This window comes from Hemibagrus wyckioides, linkage group LG23 (assembly GCF_019097595.1).
Source record: "Hemibagrus wyckioides isolate EC202008001 linkage group LG23, SWU_Hwy_1.0, whole genome shotgun sequence".
Classification (NCBI taxonomy): Eukaryota; Metazoa; Chordata; class Actinopteri; order Siluriformes; family Bagridae; genus Hemibagrus; species Hemibagrus wyckioides.
Window position 1 is genome coordinate 4,269,854 of NC_080732.1, and position 21,053 is coordinate 4,290,906.

A 21,053-nucleotide genomic window follows, 5' to 3' on the forward strand; every position below is an offset into this window, starting at 1 on the left:
GGTCTATCCGAGGAGAACTAGGTAGTTCCCTGGACATGGGCATGGGCAATCACACTATGGACAGTTTAGAGAATCCAGTCAGTCTACAACGCATGCCTTAGGACTGGAAGAGAAAACCAGAGTACCTGCAGGAATCCTCTGATGCACAAGGAGAACATGGAAACTCCACAAACAGTCCCAAACGTTAGGACAGGGGAACCACTGTGCTATAAGGCAACACCATACCTCATCCATCTGTATCAAAAGCATTGCTCTGAATTGCTCAGAAACTTAAACAAGAGGCATTAGTATGGCTGTACTGTAAGGAAAGGAAGTGCACAGAGCAGAGGACAGCCTCCGAGATCAGAGAGTGATAAGAGACACTCATTAGTGCTGCACTCTCGACCCTTATGCTCCGCTTCAGTGCTTTGTTTGCATGCATAATGCCCGTTGGACAGGAAACTCTTCAGGTGACTACAGAATTAATTATCTAGGCTTGAATGCACACACAAACACACACGTATACACATAAGTTTATCCTGCCCTAGCATACAGATATAGATAGCGTCACACTGACAGTACATGCTTTAAAGGCTCATAAAGTCTAGAATATCTTTGGCTGGAAGGGAAAAGTGGGTCGATTAAGATGCATAAGCGTCTAAGTGAGCATGTCGACATGTGGGTTGGGGAAACGGCAGAAAGACAGAAACTGAGTGCTGAGACAAAAAGAATAAAACGAGACTGCCAAGAGAGTGAAGGAGAAGGAAATGAATAGAAGTGGTCCTGGAGCTGGTGTGATTGAGCGCAGGAATCAGTCCAGTGTGGATTTCATCATCCCCGTAATCTGCCTCTGGAAGACGTCCCCGTGCACACTTCAGCCTGTTCCTAATTTCCCAGCAGCCCCGGCACTCACACATATCCTCAGGCTTCTGTCAGCTCCGCTCCAGCGCTGATGGAAAAGGAGAGTCTCATATGTGGCCATTAAAGTGAGAGGAAAATGTGCTCCATTAGTCCAGGCTGCTTGGCGTAGGTGCTAGTTTCTCACTGGTTGAACAGATTACTGAACAGCGGAAAGACAGCCTCGATGAGACACCGCTGCAGTTCAGGTTAATAAGAGGCTGAACGCGTGTACACACTCTGATGAAGTGTAGGAGTCTACTAGGGACACTTTTCATGAATGCAAATTGTATCAGTGGTGTATTATTTTACGGTATAAGTATACCTTAAGCTGCAGTACTAAATAATTTACAGATAATTGTTATACATTCCTCCTCTATGGAAGCGATTTATCAACAATAATAGTTTTAATTCAATGAAGAATCATCAAGAAGTCATACTTTTTTATCTGTTTAATGTAGAACTCTTATGGGGTAGCAGCTATAAACAGTCATTTCTCAATATATATGTAATAAAATACAAAATATATATATATAATAAATATGTTCAATATTGCTAAACTTCAAATAAGCCACACCTCCATCACTGATACTGACATCTAGGCCACACCTTCTTCACCGACTGACACAAAGGCCACACCTCCTTCACTAAGACTGACATATAGACCACCCCCACTTCACTAGGACTGAAACCAAGACAGACATACAGAACACGCCTCCTTCACTGAGATTGAAATAATCTTCGCTGAGATGGACACATTGGCCACGCCTACTTCACTAAGTCAGACACATAGGCCACACCTCCTTCACTGAGTCAGACACATAGGCCACGCCTCCTTCACTGAGACTAACACAAAGGACATGCCTCCTTCACTGAGACTGACATATAGACCACACCTCCTTCACTGAGATTGACACAAAGACCATGCCTCCTTCACTAAGACTGACATAGAGACCACACCTCCTTCACTGAGACTGACATATAGACCACACCTCCTTCACTGAGATTGACACAAAGACCATGCCTCCTTCACTAAGACTGTCATATAGACCACACCTCCTTCACTAAGACTGACATAGAGACCACACCTCCTTCACTGAGACTGACATATAGGCCATGCCACCTTCACTGAGACTGACATATAGATCACATCAACTTCACTAAGACTGACATAGAGACCACACCTCCCTCATTGAGACTGACATATAGGCAATGCCACCTTCACTGAGACTGACATATAGACCACACCTCCTTCACTGAGATTGACACAAAGACCATGCCTCCTTCACTGAGACTGACATAGAGACCACACCTCCTTCACTGAGACTGACATATAGATCACACCTCCTTCACTGAGACTGACATATAGATCACACCTCCTTCACTGAGATTGACACAAAGACCATGCCTCCTTCACTAAGACTGACATAGAGACCACACCTCCTTCACTGAGACTGACATATAGACCACACCTCCTTCACTGAGACTGACATATAGACCACACCTCCTTCACTGAGACTGACATATAGACCACACCTCCTTAACTGAGACTGCCATATAGACCACACCTCCTTCACTGAGACTGACATATAGACCACACCTCCTTCACTGAGATTGACACAAAGACCATGCCTCCTTCACTAAGACTGACATATAGACCACACCTCCTTCACTAAGACTGACATAGAGACCACACCTCCTTCACTGAGACTGACATATAGGCCATGCCACCTTCACTGAGACTGACATATAGATCACATCAACTTCACTAAGACTGACATAGAGACCACACCTCCCTCACTGAGACTGACATATAGGCCATGCCTCCTTCACTGAGATTGACACAAAGACCATGCCTCCTTCACTAAGACTGACATAGAAACCACACCTCCCTCACTGAGACTGACATATAGGCAATGCCACCTTCACTGAGACTGACATATAGGTCATGCCTCCTTCACTGAGATTGACACAAAGACCATGCCTCCTTCACTAAGACTGACATAGAAACCACACCTCCTTCACTGAGACTGACATATAGGCCATGCCACCTTCACTGAGACTGACATATAGACCACACCTCCTTCACTGAGACTGACATATAGACCACCCCCACTTCACTAGGACTGACATAGAAACCACACCTCCCTCATTGAGACTGACATATAGGCAATGCCACCTTCACTGAGACTGACATATAGACCACACCTCCTTCACTGAGATTGACACAAAGACCATGCCTCCTTCACTGAGACTGACATAGAGACCACACCTCCTTCACTGAGACTGACATATAGATCACACCTCCTTCACTGAGATTGACACAAAGACCATGCCTCCTTCACTAAGACTGACATAGAGACCACACCTCCTTCACTGAGACTGACATATAGACCACACCTCCTTCACTGAGACTGACATATAGACCACACCTCCTTCACTGAGACTGTCATATAGACCACACCTCCTTCACTGAGATTGACACAAAGACCATGCCTCCTTCACTAAGACTGACATATAGACCACACCTCCTTCACTAAGACTGACATAGAGACCACACCTCCCTCACTGAGACTGACATATAGGTCATGCCTCCTTCACTGAGATTGACACAAAGACCATGCCTCCTTCACTAAGACTGACATAGAAACCACACCTCCCTCACTGAGACCGACATATAGGCCATGCCACCTTCACTGAGACTGACATATAGACCACACCTCCTTCACTGAGACTGACATATAGACCACACCTCCTTCACTGAGACTGCCATATAGACCACACCTCCTTCACTGAGACTGTCATATAGACCACACCTCCTTCACTGAGATTGACACAAAGACCATGCCTCCTTCACTAAGACTGACATATAGACCACACCTCCTTCACTAAGACTGACATAGAGACCACACCTCCCTCACTGAGACTGACATATAGGTCATGCCTCCTTCACTGAGATTGACACAAAGACCATGCCTCCTTCACTAAGACTGACATAGAAACCACACCTCCCTCACTGAGACTGACATATAGGCCATGCCACCTTCACTGAGACTGACATATAGACCACACCTCCTTCACTGAGACTGACATATAGACCACCCCCACTTCACTAGGACTGACACCAAGACAGACATACAGAACACGCCTCCTTCACTGAGATTGAAACAAAGGCCATGCCTCCTTCACTGAGACTGACACATAGGCCACACCTCTTTCACTGAGACTGAGGTAGAGACCACACCTCCTTCACTAAGACAGACACATAGTCCATGCGAGTTAGTCACAAATGCTACACCTCCTTCGCTGAGACTGACACAAAGGCCTTGCCTCCTTCACTGAGACTGACTCATAGGCCACACCTCCATCACTGAGACTGACATAGAGACCACACCTCCTTTACTGGGACTAACACAAAGGTCATGCCTCCTCCACTCAGTCAGACACAAAGGCCACACCTCCTTTACTGAGTCAGACACATAGGATATGCCTCCTTCACTGAGACCGACACAAAGGCTACACCTCCTTTACTGAGTCAGACACATAGGACACACCTCCTTCACTGAGACTAACACAAAGACCACGCCTCCTTCAATAAGTAAGATACAGAGCCTAACTCTTCTTCTATTGAAGAGCACCTGTATATTAAAGTTAAAAATGACTCCAGTAGGCACCTGCATCCGACTAATCTGACATTTAAAGCACTGCAGCGGCGGATTAAAGCACACTGTTGCCTCCTTTCTGTTTAATGAAGTGAGTTACCACGGCGCCTTGGGTATTTCAGCCGCCTGCGGTATCGACTCCCAACTCTGTGATAATGAGCGCACGCACTAACCCAACGAGGGCACGTCTGTTTGCCCGACTCAGCACATGATTTATGATTTAATATCTGATCCACTCTAATTAGTCGTGTTCTCCGAGGACGGCCCCTGCCCTTACAAACAAACACCCCTAATTAAAATCACCAAGACAACATTTGGAGGAGGCCACAAGGTTGGCCATGGTGTTCTTAAAGCTACAGCTGTGAAGGGGTTGGGCTTTATAAAGACACGGTTGAGCTTGCATTTGCATTTGATTGTGTATTCTCATTCTCAAGGCTCCCAGTACAGAAGACAACAGTTTTTTGGTAATAAAAATAAAGAAATAAAAATAAATTTCATACTGACTCCAAACATGAAAGGAACACAACATCCACCTCTCCAGTGCATATCTGCATAATCACACATAATTCAATCAAATCTCAAACAGATTTTATGACACAGCATAACAATATTATCTATACATACAAACATAAAATTACAGGTATAAACAGCTAGACCTCCACTGTAAAGCTAAACAGTTTGCTACTCCATCATCCGACTCTGATAGGAGGCGTGGCCTAAAGTTTTAAATACATTAAACTTTTATAAACATACTTATTATTCTGATTTTATGAAGAAATTTCTAAATAACACCCCCATAGCTTAAATCAGGGTGTGGACGGGTTAGCCATGAAGCTAAACTGGTAGCTATAAGTTTCCCTTATTAGTTGATTATGTTAATACGCTAGAGGAAAAATAAAATAAAAATACAGATGCTTGTTTTGGTTACGTATTCAGATTTGTGGCATCAGATGAAATGTAAAATTTTCTCCAAAATTAGACAGAAGTATTTTTTATTTCCTTCTTAGTCTGCCTGCAAAGATCAGGTTGAGAGCCAGTCTACCACATGCTAGTAGGAAAACTAGTCAGAGCAAAAGACCAAAATGTCTGCTAGCTAAATGTCAGAAACTGTGCTATTTAAAGATGTCATAAACCTTCCTAGTTAAAGATGTTTAAAAAACTTTCTAGCTAAAGATGTTTTAAAAAATCCTGCTAGCTAAAGACGCTTATGAAAACTTTATAGCTAAAAATGTTTAAAAAACTTTCCAGCTAAAGATGTTTTAAAAAATCCTGCTAGCTAAAGACGCTTATGAAAACTTTATAGCTAAAAATGTTTAAAAAACTTTCCAGCTAAAGATGTTTTAAAAAATCCTGCTAGCTAAAGATGATTATAAAACCTTTATAGCTAAAGATGTCAAAAAACTTTCTAGCTAAAGATGTTTTTTAAAAATCCTTGCTAGCTAAAGCGGTCCTTGCTAGTGTGATTTCCTCACATTTTGATGGAGTTTTCGGATAACTGTGTGCCATGGCAGAAAGTCACAATCAGTTCAGGTAGCAGCTGTCAAAATGTCCGTGCATGATAGTCAGAATTACAATTTTTTAAAGAACGACTGTCAAATTTCACTTTGGGGAACTTTTAAATGCTAGAACTTAAGATTCACAGAAATATCGTTAGAATAAATATCAGTAGAGTTTGACAATGTTGCAGATAGTCGATTACTATATTAACACACACACACACACACACACACACACTCAGCCTGACCTCCCTGCAGGACTGGTTTCTCGGCTGCTCCATCCCTCGTTCTTTGCCCTGGGGACGGGCGGCTGGAGCATCTCAGCGGCCAGCGGGTCGGCGTCGTCCTCGTCTCTTCCCAACCACTCGCCCACCACACGGGGCCGTAACACCGAGTTATACAGCCGTGGGTCCTGACAGTGTGCCACCACACACACATGCAATTAAACAGATGACAGGGATTTTAAAAAAGCAAATAACAATCTAAACCTGCCCACCATTACAGCCTCAAATTACTATCAAGGCACATTTTCATCTCTTTTAACTGCAGCTGAACACATTTTAATAAATCGTCAGAAGAACCTGTGGAAATAACGGCATCTGCATCAGCATCAATGAGTTTAGTTACGACTACGAACTGCTACTTATATTTCATGAGTAGGGGAGCCATGAGACCGATTGCTGCCAAAGTAAAAGAAATAACATTTCATATCAAGAGCTGAATGCGTTAGAAGCCAAACTGCAGTCTAGAGCGTTCGGGCACACGGCCCAGTTGGCTCGGTGCTGTAACGGGGACGTCTGTGTTACATACAGCAAGATGCAGCAGATTTCAAACCGCACATCATGACACCCACTGTGTACTTAAAGACGCTGTGAATAATTGCATCCTAAGTAAGAAATCAGATGCTTTGGAGCGGCCTGTTTTTGGAAAATAATCAACAACAGGGTGCTTCAGAAGGAGAATCACTCTTACCACATGTTTCAAATAAGAACAGTTTAATTTTAGTTTTGCCATGTGTACCTTATATTATTATTATTATTATTATTATTATTATTATTATTATTATTATTATATCAAAATGTAACCTAATTATTTTTTTTTACATTTTTTTATCAATAATTATAATTATTATTAAATATAATATAATTATTATGAAATGTACACCCACTGAAGCAGAAATATCTGTGAAGGTTTGTAGCTATAAGTTAAAGCTTGTTAGCGAAATTAGCATCGTTGCTCCAGTGCAAAATGAAACAAACAAACAAACCTCAGGCACCAAAATGCCCCAGATGATTGATTATATTTGAGGTAAATCTGATAGATCCGATAGAATCTGATAGATCTGAATGAATCTTGCCCAGCTTACCTGATCAAGCTCATCAGATAAGGCAATACCTGTGAAAAGACAGAATTTATTCAGTTACATTCACGATCACGTTAAGTGTCTTGCTGCATGATACATGAACACAGTGTGTTTGGAAGCACTGACTTCGGGACAGGCTCTCCAACGCTTTGCCCAGCTTCTTGCTCTCCCGCAGGATGTGGTTAAGCTCGTCAAAATCCCGGCTCTCGGGTTTGGTCCTCCAGTCCCATGAGGGACACTCTATGGAACGAGGCACTGCAGAGAGAACAAGGGGAAGCTGAGAGCTCGTCTCTGCAGCGTGGCACACTTACAACTTACACCTTATTACGATAAAACAGACATTATTTTACAAGAGCAGAATGTGAAGCGGATAATGTTGGATTTAGAATTCAGAGAAGAAGGACAGAAGTGCTGTATGTGCTCTTCATTATAATCCACAACTGTCAGGTTTAGTGACAGCAGAGCCAACTCAGAAAAGAACAAGAAGAAAGTAGAGCGGAAAAGTAAAAAGTAAACGGCAAACCACTGAGAATCTGGAAGACGATCTAATCTGGAAAATGACAAATAATTTGGAAACTACTGATCTAATCTGGACAAATACAGATAACCTGGAAACTACTGATCTAATCTGGAAGCAACCGATAATCTGGAAAGTACATTTCTAATATCGAAAAATACAGATAATCTGGAAACTAATGATCTAATATGGAAAAGTACAGACAATCTAGAAACCACTGATCTAATCTGGAAAATAACAAATAATATGGAAACTACTGATCTAATCTGGCAAAATACAGATAATCTGGAAACTACTGATCTAATCTGGAACAATACAGATAATCTCAAAACTACTGATCTAATCTGGAACAATACAGATAATCTCAAAACTACTGATCTAATCTGGAAAATGACAAATAATTTGGAAACTACTGATCTAATCTGGAAGCAACCGATAATCTGGAAACTACTGATCTAATCTGGAAAAATATTGATAATCTGGAAACTACCGATTTAATCTGGAAAAATGCTGATAATCTGGAAACTACTGATTTAATCTGGAAAAATACAGATAATCTGGAAAGTACTGATCTAATCTGGAAAAATACAGATAATCTGGAAACTACTTGTCTAATCTGGAAAAATACAGATATTCTGGAAACCACTGATCTAATCTGGAAAATGACACATAATTTGGAAACTACTGATCTAATCTGGACAAACACAGATAATCTGGAAACTACTCATCTAATCTGGAAAAATACAGATCTGAGATAATCTGGAAGCTACAGATAATCTGGAAACTATTGATCTAATCTGTGATCTAATCTGGAAAAATCTAGATAATCTGGAAACTACTGATCTAATCTGGAAGCAACCAATAATCTGGAAACTATTGATTTAATCTGGAAAAATATTGATAATCTGGAATCTACTGATCTAATCTGAAAAATGACAAATAATTTGTAAACTACTGATCTACTCTGTACAAATACAGATAATCTGGAAACTACTGATCTAATCTGGAAGCAACTGATAATCTGGAAACTACTGATCTAATATCGAAAGTACAGATAATCTAAAATCTATGGATCTAATCTGGAAAATAACAAATATTATGGACCTACTGATCTATTCTGGAAAAATACAGATAATCTGGAAACTACTGATCTAATCTGGAAAATGACAAATAATTTGGAACTACTGATCTAATCTGGACAAATACAGATAATCTCAAAACTACTGATCTAATCTGGAAAAATACAGATAAACTGAAATGTACTGATCTAATCTGGAAGCAACCGATAATCTGTAAACCACTTATCTAATCTGGAAACAATACTGATAATCTGGAAACAACTAACATGATTAACAAATGGTATTCTTCCTAAATTCTTCCTTCCTTGTGCAAATCAGTTAGTGTTTAATGAATTTTACAACCGGAGTACATGTTTATTTTCTATCAGAAATGTTTGGTATGGTTAATATACAATATTCAATTTCAGGGTCTTCAGTGTCCTGGTCAGGGTCAGGATCAGGGAAGAAACATTAGCAGGTCATACAGCTAAGCAGGACTAACATCCAAAGAAAACTGCAGAATGCATTTTTTTCCCCAGAATAAAAAAATAAACAATCTAATATGCTGTACTGCAGAATCGTCCTACTTGCTTAGATTTCTGGTATTTTCCAAATCATCAGCAAGCAATTATTTCGCGTCTTCCTGCTGCTTCAGCGAGCACACAGCTCTATAGGAGGTTCAGTATCTCTTATTTTGGAGTTTGGTGTGATTTAGCTCGAGGTTGTTCTGATTCAGCAGAATGTGAATAAGCACTAACAGCCTTTAATGGCCGCTGTGCTGGGAAAACTCTGGCTTTACCGATCTAACCCTTCTTTTACTCTTTTACGGCAATAGAATATTTAACACAGGGCTTCTGTCATAAGCCACATCCTCGAGAGCGCTTCGAGTAAAAAACACATTCGCTGTTAGATGATGAATAATTCAAGCTGTGCAGAAAAGCATGTCAAGTGAAAATGGGCCATCTTTACTTTGGCTGAGGTCTACTGAGGTTCACTGAAGCTCATGTTTTGGATGATTTTTGAGCTACTTTTTTTGTTAGCCAGGTGCTTTGCTAACAATACCCAATTGCTCTAACTGTCATAATATACACACCGAGAACACGGACAGAGCAGCCTGCCTTCCTCCACCTGCCAATCCTTGTTACACTGCTACAGCTAAAGGAGAAAAGATCCGTACAGCAGCTACACGGAACGTTACGAAGCACCTGGACCGTTTGCTCCGTTCCTAAAAATATTAATCTCACAAATCTTCGGTAGCTAATGCCCTCATTCTACACAGCATAATGTGCTGTTATAAAATTTGGAGGTCATTTTCAAACTTCTGTTTGACGCCTCTGCATGTTAAAGTTACTAACAGGCGAATGATCATCAGCTAGGTTAGCCTTTTGAACTTAGATAGGCTAGCTACTTCCTGAAAGAAGAAAAAAAAACACAACCTAGCTGCATTAGCTTGGCTTATTATTGAATATTAAATGTCAGATAAAGTTTAGCATAATACTAACATACTCCAGAAACTGATCAGGATGCTAATGTACCTTGAATCTTTAACATTTAGCATGATGTTAGTGTGTTCTGGAACCTCTGAGTCTTTGCATAGTGCTATCATACTTTAGTTAATGTACCTCAGAATATTTAAAGTTTAGCATAACTTTAGTGTACCTCAGAATATTTTTGGATTAGCATGATACTGGTGTACATTAGAACAATTAGGGTTTGCTATGATGCTAGTGTACACCAGAATATTTATGAATGAGAACTATGCTAGTGTGCTCCAGTATATTCGAGGTTTAACATGATCCTGTACTTCATGACCTTTAAGGTTTAGCATGATGCCAATGTATATCAGTCTATCTTGATTTAGCACAATGCTAGAGTACTTCAAAACTGTTTAAGGTTGATACTAACATACATCGATATCTTGAAAGCTTACTTTGGTGCTCATATCTATCTATCTATCTATCCATCCATCCATCCATCCATCCATCCATCCATCCATCTTAAATTCATATGAAATGGTAGGAAAGGAAAATGTAGATTTTCTCTCATGAGCTATCTAAGCACCTGTGCATTCCTAAATGTTAGCATAATGCTAATGTTTCTTCATAAGTTCGAATCCTTAGAAGTTTAGAGTAATGCATATGTACCTCAAAATCTTTAGCATGATGCTAATATACACCAGAATGTTTGTTGCTTTTATGAAACAAAAGGAAAATGTAGATTTGTTTTAAAAAAATCTCGTCACACGAGCTATCTAAGTGTATATACATTCTTAAACGTTAGCATAACGCTAATGTTTCTTCATAATTCCTTTAGAGTTCTTAGACGTTTAGAGTAACACTTACTGTATTACTGTACCTCAAAATCTTTAGCCTGATGTAAAGGTAACACAGAATATTTGTTGTTTGTTGTGAAACACAAGGAAAATCTAGATTTTCTTCTAAACTCTCATGTGACACAAGCTATCTAAGTGCCCACACATTCTTAAATGTTAACGTAATGCTAACGTTTCTTCATTTCTCCTTCAGAATGCTTAGAAATTTAGAGTAAAGTACCTCAAAATCTTTAGCATGATGCTAATACACACCAGAATATGTGTTGATTTTTATGAAACAAAAGAAAATGTGCACTTTCTTTCAAAATCTCTCGTCACAAGAGCTATCTAAGCACCTACACATTCTTAAATGTTAGCATAATGATAATGTTTCTTCATAATCCCATCAGAATTCTTAAACGTTCAGAGTAACCCTTACTGTATGCACCTCAAACTCTTTAGCATGATGCTAATACACACCCGAATATTTGTTGTTTCTTATGAAACAAAAGGAAAATGTAGATCTTCTTTAAAAATCTCTCGTCACACGAGCTATCTAAGTTCCTACACACGTCAAATGATAATTTCAAATGAGCTCAAGTCGCTCGAAAGATGCCAATTAGACGGCGGCGTCGACCAATTACTCTGCTAGAAACCTGACATATGAAAAAGCTGTAATTAGATGAAATGAGGAAGCTGGAGCAGAAAAGGATCTGAGAGAAAAGCCACTAGCGCAGAAGAATCTATAAGTGACAGAGACAGACAGCAGCCCACGGGCTGGAGTGAGAAGCCACCTCACTCACCCTCCTCACCTCACTTTAGCTCGTCATCAACTGCTGCTCGTCAGGAATAGAAACTGTGGCTGTGTTTAATTATTTACATCCTGCGCTCGGGTCCGATATGGCCGTCTGTGACTAGCCTAGTTTTCCACTGATGTAGGACAAGCACTCTTTATGCTAATCCTAAACATCTCAGATCACTTTCTCGATAATTTCGGTCCCTCAGCCAACATTTCAATACACTAGTCCCCCGTTTATCGCAGGTGGGTTTGGAACGTAATCCCCGCGATAAACGGAGAACTGCTGTATTAAAATATACACGGATGTCACCCCCAAATGCATTTTTTGTTATTGGTAAAGCCGTAAATGACCCTCCCACACAGAAAACATTTGCAAGCATACAACGAGATGAATTTTGGGTAAATTCGTAGAAATATCACATTTATATTGAGTACTGTATGTGTGTTTGTTCCTTGCCAGAAGCCTTAGAAGGTGCAGGCGTTTGGGCGACATAATAGGGCTTGGAGGAAAAACATAAATACAGCGTACACAGAACAAAACGAAACACTCGGGACAGTGACACGAAAAACTGGGATGCTGGAGAATTCTGCTTCCCTTTCCCCAACTGCACGCATAGCCAGCAGCCAGTCACAGCCGTGGGTAAATTAATGGGGCATTCTGATTGGCCAGACTCGCTCCTCCAGCCGTACTGTATTTAGATTTTCAGCATCCCCGCACCGCGCTTTCCTAAACACTACGTGTTCTTTGTCTCTTGAGTAAATACGCTGTACAGTATTTTATATATTATTAACATTTTACTTCATTTTAATTTATGTTTATATTTTGTAATTAATAATTATATTTTTATTAATAAATGACCTTATGTCAACATAAAAACAATTCACTGTAAGGTTTGCGGATACTGCAATTTACCGGGACCGTGATATAGAGGGGGATTACTTTATAAGAAATCGACTTACGTGACTTCGACTCAGGAGAAGGAGGAGAAATATTTGACACCGCTAAGTCACTCTTGGACTTCTTGGGCTTTTTGGGGTGGATCTGCCAGGCTCTGTCGTAACTCCTGAAATCCCGTCGATGACTTTTGTTTTCTGTGGAGATAAAAGAAGAAGAATTGTTTGGCTTGTGAGACACAGAAAGTGCCAGGTAGGTGGACAGGCTGTGATCGATTTTTTCCGCCTCACACCTGAGCAGTCGCTCTCGGCCCACAGAGCTGCAGATCCAGACAGCGTTCGGTGAAGCCGGCCTGGACTTTCCTGTTTGGTCTGTAAATGTCCGATTAGAAACGGGATCGGATGGTCTGGAGTCTCAGTGATTAGTTTGGTCATCATTTCCTGGAACAGTACAAGATAAAACTAATTAATGGAAGAAAACCAAGCAGATGTTTTTTTAAAAAATTAAATTCAACAATTTTCACTATAATGATAATAATCATAGGCATACTTTGTGTGTGTGTGTGTGTGTTAGACAAATAAATAAAGACTAAAAGTTACCAACTTAGCTACCAACCACACTGAATAAACTCTATATGAAATAAAGTTTCACTTATACATAGCTATCAGGGAAAGGTTGTGTTAAATGATGTTAGCATTGGTGATAAGTAGCTCAAGATTGATGTGTATGTATTATTTCATATTTCGGGTTATTTCTATTAATTCGCTTGATGAAGTTGTAGACAGGTGGAAAAGCTCAGTGTTTAGAGTATCCTTTTGCTAACTTCTGTTAGCTAACATCTGATAGCTAGCTGTAGCTGTATTTTTAGTTATTGTGTGTTCACACGTTTTTGTCTCTAAATCAGAGCAAAATGTCTACTTTTAGTTTATCTGCAGTTTGGCTTGGTTTCATACTGCACATAAGTAAAAGAAAGAAAGCGCAAAAAATGTAGTCTGAGGAACATGAAGATCTGCAAACATCAGTTACAACAAATAATGCATGCCAAGCATCGAATACACCCAGCTAAATAAATGATTAGATTATTAAATAAATGATTCTGCAGCAATTCAGATCTGTTTACTGTGAATAAGACGTTCAAAATAAGCTAACAACTCAGAAAACAACATAACAAATCCTTTCCAGTTTTTTTATTTGTTCTTTTGTTTTCTGTTTTTTTGTTTTTTTTTGTTTATTTTTTTTTTTCTCCAGGTTTGTTATTTTGGGTTTTTTGGATTTGTTTTTTTTTTTCTAATCTGTTATTTTGTTTTGTTTTCAGATTTATTACTTTATTTTCTGATTTCTTATTTTGTTTTGTTTTCTGTTTTCTTATTTTGTTTTTGGATTCATTTTTTTGTGTTATTTTGTTTTGTTTTTTGATTTGTTATTTTGCTTTCTGATTTTTTATTTTGTTGTGTTTTCTGAATTATTTTGTTTTGTTTTCGGATTTGTTGTTTTGTTTTTGGATTCGTTATTTTGTTTTGCACTTCTCGGCCAGCATATTTTTTGATCAATTTGCGCCACGTAAGAATAAAATCCTGCCTGCATCCTAAAAGACATATTATGTTTGATTCACTATCTACAGCGAGTCAATTCAGAATCAAATCTCTTTGTCAGTTCAGTTAAGCTTCACTAGAGGACTAGACCCCATCATTATTCTGACATTCTCAGTCTGGAGGAGTGTAAGAGTGATTATAGGGTTCTCACCTGCCTGAGGAACCCGACAGGTGAAAACTGCACCAGGTTTCAATTCACCCTTTAATGTTGAATCTGTTGCCTTTTTCATTAGTCACTGATCAGTTCAGTGCTTCTCTACATGTTATACATCCTTGTGTTTGATCTCGCCTCACTGCACCCTCATCCCATTATCCCAACATTTTGCCAATTTCTGCTAAACAACAGTGATTTCTGAAACCCCTGAGCTGCATTGGGTAATTACTCTAACCAGGCATCAGAGGGGGTGTAAAAAGAGAGGGCCGTAATTGGTGGATTTTTGTAGGAAGAGGAACGATCTCGGCTCATCTGGGGAATTTCCGACGATACGCGAGTCTCTTTCTCATCACCGATGTGTAAAGATGTGTGAAAATATTTCATATCAGACCAGCTGATCAAATAAAACATCTAAAGAAACAGTTAAAGAAAACAATCCCACACAGACACTGAGCATATGTGAATTTACATCGGCGTCCAAACCCAAGATCAGGTTGAAGACGATTTCCTCCGATTTCCTTCATCAGCAGGACAAACAGTGACAGACCGTGTGGAGGCAGATCCAGCAAGGAGCTCTGGCTCAGTCTCGCTAATAGACGAGCTGAAGGTCTGCCAAGTCCAGCCGAGCTTTCAAGGATATCGACTCGGCAAGACTGCAGCTCCCAAGGACTCTCATCCATGGAGGACGACGTTATCTGCAGTTAGCAAGGTCAGGAGGGTCGTTCTTAAAGCCAGATACACTTACACTTATTTATTTAAGCGACGCTTTTATCCACAGAGTCTTACAAGGGAGATAGGACACAGTCCAAGCAGCGAGCTGATAAAGGATGTACAAGTCAGTTTCACTGACACACACACACAAACACACACAACTCCTTAACCAAATGATGCCATTTAACTGTTTAAAACCAATGACAAAAACATCATTTTCTGTCCCATTCGGATTCATGCTGCAAGCTGACATCACCTCATTCATCTTAAGTGCTTTATCCTCCTCAGGTTCATGCTGGATTCGGAGTCTATCCCGGAAAGATAGGATACAAGACAGGAATACACCTTGAATGAGATTCCAGTCCATCTCAATACACCATGAACACACACACACACACTAGGTCACGACGGAGTAACCCATCGGCGAAGCAGTATATTAAAATATCAGTGATTTTCTATTCTGTTCTTTAAGCACTTTTTTACTAAACACCCTACACCATTTTTCCCTAAACGTTGTTGTTCTTTCGGCTGCTTCCTCTTCAACGTTGCCACAGTGGATCATTAGGGCTGCATGTTTCACACCAAGTTTTACACCAGATGCCCTTCCTCACCCAACCCTCCCTTTTTATCCAGTCCTGGGACCGGCACTGAGAGTTATTTTTTTTCTAGCGATCTGATCAGTGAAGACCGTATTTGAACAGTCGCTGATGTTGCCAGACCACTAAACTGATTTTTGTTCTACTCAAGCCCACTTGTGTCTCGCTATCTAATGTGAATTTGACTCCCCTGTTCTAGGAGACGAGTGTTTACTGAGTAAAAGAGGAGGTGAGCCTCAGGGAGGAACTTTTGGCAGCTTTGCAGAAGCCTGTAGTTTATCTATAACATTAATTAAATTCGAGCTCCTTTAAATAAAGAAAAGGTGGAGAAAGGCAACGTCTCCTCTCACGATCTGTGCTCTCTCTATCTGCTGTATGTGTGTCAAGCCTCAGGCTGTGTACTCCAATAGCTCCAGTTTGGTAATTAGTCCAATCCCTACAGGGACTCTGTGTTTGCTAACTCTGTCGTGAGATTACACCTCGTGTTTAACTCGCTTACCTACACCAGATATTCCATCTGTTTTTAACATGATTTTTTTTCCCCGACTTTCTACTTTTAATAGCTACATTTCTCTCCATTGCACAGCAGTGTTACCATCAGACACGCATCTGCAAAGGTTATCATCTACAGTACTTCCTCCTGAGACCCATAAAGCCACTGTGTTGTTTTCTTGACAAGCCCTTGTGTAACGTCAAAAAGATCCGAGCGTTCTGTACGACAGATCGCTAACGTCGGCTGACTTAGTTCTGAGAAACCGAGAAACACATTAAGTGAAGCTGCACCCAAGTGAGCAGGATACTTACATTCTCTTAGACTTTTTAATTTGAAACTTCTGAGGTGTTTCTCCCAGCCAGCGCCTGCAGAGGGATCGGAGCCGAGCCGTAGCGACACTTGAAGTATTTCAATTTCGCGTCGTTGTCACTTTCAATTACGGGAGGGAAATTCTCCAGCAAGCTGATTTTATTGGCATTCTCGGTGTTGGTGTAGCGTTTAATTTGTCACTTGTAAGGCTTTAAGAATGGCTCCTATGACTAGTAAAAAAGTCCCAAGCATCTGGTTCAGTCTGGAAATGCAGGTACTCAAAGAACAGCTAGATGAGATTATGAAGGACTGGTTCTAATATGAAGTTAAGCAGCCTTTATTTGTATCCCATACTTGGAGTTTGGGGTCAGAGCGCAGGCTTAGCCATGATGCAATGCCCCTGGGGCAGAACAGGGGGAGGTTGGGGGCTTTGTTTAGGGGCCCAACAGTGGCAGCTTGGCAGTCCTGGGGCTTGAACCCTGATCTTCTGATCAGCAACCGCTTGAGCTACCACCACCGCTTGCTATAGCCTCAAAACAAGACTACCTAAATACTTCATGTTTTTCCTCAACATCCTGACCACATCATATGTACACTACCAGTCAAAAGTTTGGACACACCTTCTAATTCATTGTTTTTTGTTTAGGGATTTATTTTCTACATTCTAGAACAATACTGGAGATTTCAAAACTATGAAATAACACACATGGACTTAAGTAATCCATATGTAATGACAACAAAAAACAGTCAGTTGTTATTTTAAGACACGAAGGTCAGGTGTTCTGGAATAGTTCTTGCAAGAACAGTATTGTCGAGTGCATTTGCAAAACCCATCAAGCACCATGATGAAACTGGCTCACATGAAGACCATCCCAGGAAAGCAAGACCAAAACTGACCTCTGCTGCAGAGGAGAAGTTCATTTAGAGTCACCAGCCTCAGAAATCACCAATTAACAGCACCTCAGATTAGAGCCGTTATGAAGGCTTTACAGAGCATCAGTAGCAGACATATCTCAATATCAACTGTTCAGAGGACATTATTGTGTATTTCGGCCGCCTTCAGCATTGTTTTACAATGTAGAAGGAAATAAACATCAGGAAAGACCATGGAATTAGAAGATGTGTCCAAACTTTTGACTGGTAGTGTATTTATAGAACTGCTTGAATATGTTCCTTCCTTATTCCTTACATTTTATATACACCACAGTCTCCACCATCTCATGTACAGAATTGTTCTAGTGCAATTTGATGGCTTAAACTACTCACCTCACCAACCTCGTCTGAAAATAGTCCTAGATACCTCCATTTTTATAGCAATCCCCTTGCTGAAGCTGTATATAACTCTTTCACACCCTACACACACACACACACACACACATACATATATACACACACACACATACACTTACACACACAGACGGATGTGTGTGTATTCATTAATCACTGTACATGATGTCTCCTGAGTAAGTCGTGGGCTTGGAGCCACTTACCCTGAACGCTAACTCAGTGACTCGGATCAATTCGAAACCCAATCAATGGGGCTCTTTTTAAAGAAACAAATTTCACTCTGGTCTTTTTCTTTCTTTCATTCTTTCTTTCTTTCTTTCTTTCTTTCTCTTTTTTTTACATTTTACTCATTCAGATTCAGCACAATACACCCTGGCTGAAGTGCTCTCAGATCAGTAAAAAGCCGAATATCACAGCGATACAGACGAGTCGATGAGTCTCGCATATACGACAGATCGACCATACGTGATGAAACTACGCTATGCGGCCAAAAGTATGTAGACACCTGAGCGGACATTGACTACTCGGTTGAGTCTTTATTTTCTGACAAAAGATAAAGCGGTCTTATTCTCCCTCTACATTTCTGAAATGAATGTTAATTGCAAAGAAATTATAGGACATGCTCCAAGACAGAAAACTAAATATAACCGTAAATGTTCAAAAAATGGATCAAAAAATAATCAAGAAAAAACAAATGTACAAGAAAACAGTAAATACATAAAAATTATTTTCAGACCAAAGATGACATTAGATTAATTAAAGCTTGATACAAACCTATCGCTCCCATCCCTACATAATGCAGAAAGGGAAGAGGAGGAGCTAAAGACAGGAAATGAACTCTTTACTCTTCTCTCAGTACATTACAGACTGAAGACAAAGCTGGATGTATAAGTTATTTTCTATTATTAGTTATTAGGACGAATTCCACACACTCATGGGGGGAAAAAACGGTTCAATCAAGCACCATAACAATGGCTTGGTTTGGTTTTTTCTTGGCTTTTCAGTGACTTTAAATGATCTGTCCTTCCAAATCTAAAATTCCGTTTGTATCCTGTGATACTACAGTATATCTAAAAAAAGAAAATATAACACAGTGGGTTGTTATAGGAAACAATCACTAACAGGACGATTAACAGATAACAGGAAATACCTCATTTCATGGATCTTCCACAACATCACCAATAAACGTCTCACGCTGAAGGCTAATCGTCTCCTCACACGAAACGCCTGAGCTTGTAAAATTGTTTATCCACCATGTGGATTAGCAGAGCGGGTAAATGTATTAAAATACATTAAAATTAAACCTGAGATTTGCCTTAACTGCTCAGTTCTGTTATTGTTTCTATAGTAACGGCTCATGCACAGGGCGGTCACGCAACATAACCTAACCCTAAGGAGATCTGAGAAACGTGATGAAGAAGAGGGAGTAATAGTTAATGAGACTGCAGTGACTAGAAATAACACTGAACTTTATTAGTGACGTTTTGAGAGAGAGGGGAGAGTCGGAGAGAGTTAGAAAGAGAGAGAGTGTCATAGAGAGAGAGAGAGAGAGAGAGAGAGAGAGAGAGAGAGAGTCATAGAAAGAGAGAGAGAGTGTCATAGAAAGAGAGAGAGAGTCATATAGAGAGAGAGAGAGTCATAGAAAGAGAGAGAGAGAGAGAGAGAGAGAGAGTCATAGAAAGAGAGAGAGAGAGAGAGAGAGAGAGAGAGAGAGAGAGAGAACAGAGAAAGAGAGAGAGTCAATGAAAGAGAGAGAGAGTTAGAGAGAGAGGAAGAGAAATAGTCAGAGGGAGAGAGAGTGGGAGAGAGAGAGAGAACAGAGAAAGAGAGAGAGTCAATGAAAGAGAGAGAGAGTTAGAGAGAGAGGAAGAGAAATAGTCAGAGGGAGAGAGAGTGGGAGAAATAGAGAGAAAGAGTCAGAAATAGAGAGACAGCGAGGAAAATAGAGAGAGAGAGAGAGAGAGAGAGAGTCAGAGAGAGAGTCATAGTCAATGAAAGAGAGAGAGAGAGTCATAGAGGGTCACAGAGAGAGAGAGAAATGGTCAGAGAGGGAGAGAGAGAGAGTCAGAGAGGGAGAGAGCAACGGAGAAAGAGTCAGAGATAGAGATAGTCATAGAGATAGAGAGAGTCATAGAGAGAGAGAGAGAGAGAGAGAGAGAGAGAGAGAGAGAGAGAGAGTTAGAGAGAGAGTGAGAGAAATAGTCAGAGGGAGAGTGAGTGGGAGAAATAGAGAGAAAGAGTCAGAAAGAGAGAGACAGCGAGGAAAATAGTCAGAGAGAGAGAGTCAGAGAGAGAGAGAGAGAGAGTCGTAGTCAATGAAAGAGAGAGAGAAAGAGAGAGAGAGAGAGTCATAGAGGGTCACAGAGAGAGAGAGAGAGAAATGGTCAGAGAGAGAGTCATAGAGGGAGAGAGCGACACAGAAAGAGTCAGAGAGGGAGATAGTCATAGAGAGAAAGAAAAAGAGTCAGAGAAAGAGTCAGAGAGAGAGAGAGAGAGAGAGAGAGAGAGAGAGAGACATGCAGGTGAAGGAACAATGTATTTTTTTTTCCATTGCTGTAACAAATAATATCTGTGATCAGTTTCTATAAACATCAGTGATACGTTACACATGTTACACATGCAGTACATCACACACTAGCATCATAAACCTGTAAAGTCGCTGCCCCGGCTTTATACGAGTCAGTAAAGTGTTGAACTGTAAATTACTAGCAGACTGAGCGAACCTGCAGCTGCACTAATGATCACACAGGTAACTCTTTTCCTTCCATCACCTGTACTGACCATTACAGGCTCTGTAGATATTTCCTTGACGGTCAGGTCTGTGACAATAGAGCATAATTACACCAGATGTGGTTGGAATACGTAGCCTGTATGAATCACGCTGTTCATTTAAATGCAACAACGCTTTCTTTTGTTTGATAGATTCACTCAAAA

The 21,053-nt window shown here is 40.3% G+C and overlaps 1 protein-coding gene across 2 annotated transcripts in view; it reads right to left on the bottom strand.

The window, feature by feature from the left end:
* lg23h8orf34 (linkage group 23 C8orf34 homolog) overlaps positions 1–21,053 on the bottom strand; it is a 92,453-nt gene that overhangs the window by 64,296 nt on the left and 7,104 nt on the right. For both annotated transcript variants that reach the window (XM_058376724.1, XM_058376723.1), the window contains exons 2-6: positions 13,270–13,417; positions 13,043–13,174; positions 7,524–7,652; positions 7,401–7,429; positions 6,283–6,446 (exon numbers count right to left, since the gene is read on the bottom strand). In XM_058376724.1, coding sequence (XP_058232707.1) covers positions 6,283–6,446; positions 7,401–7,429; positions 7,524–7,652; positions 13,043–13,174; positions 13,270–13,417 — 602 coding nt within the window. The remainder of the gene's footprint in view (positions 1–6,282; positions 6,447–7,400; positions 7,430–7,523; positions 7,653–13,042; positions 13,175–13,269; positions 13,418–21,053) is intronic.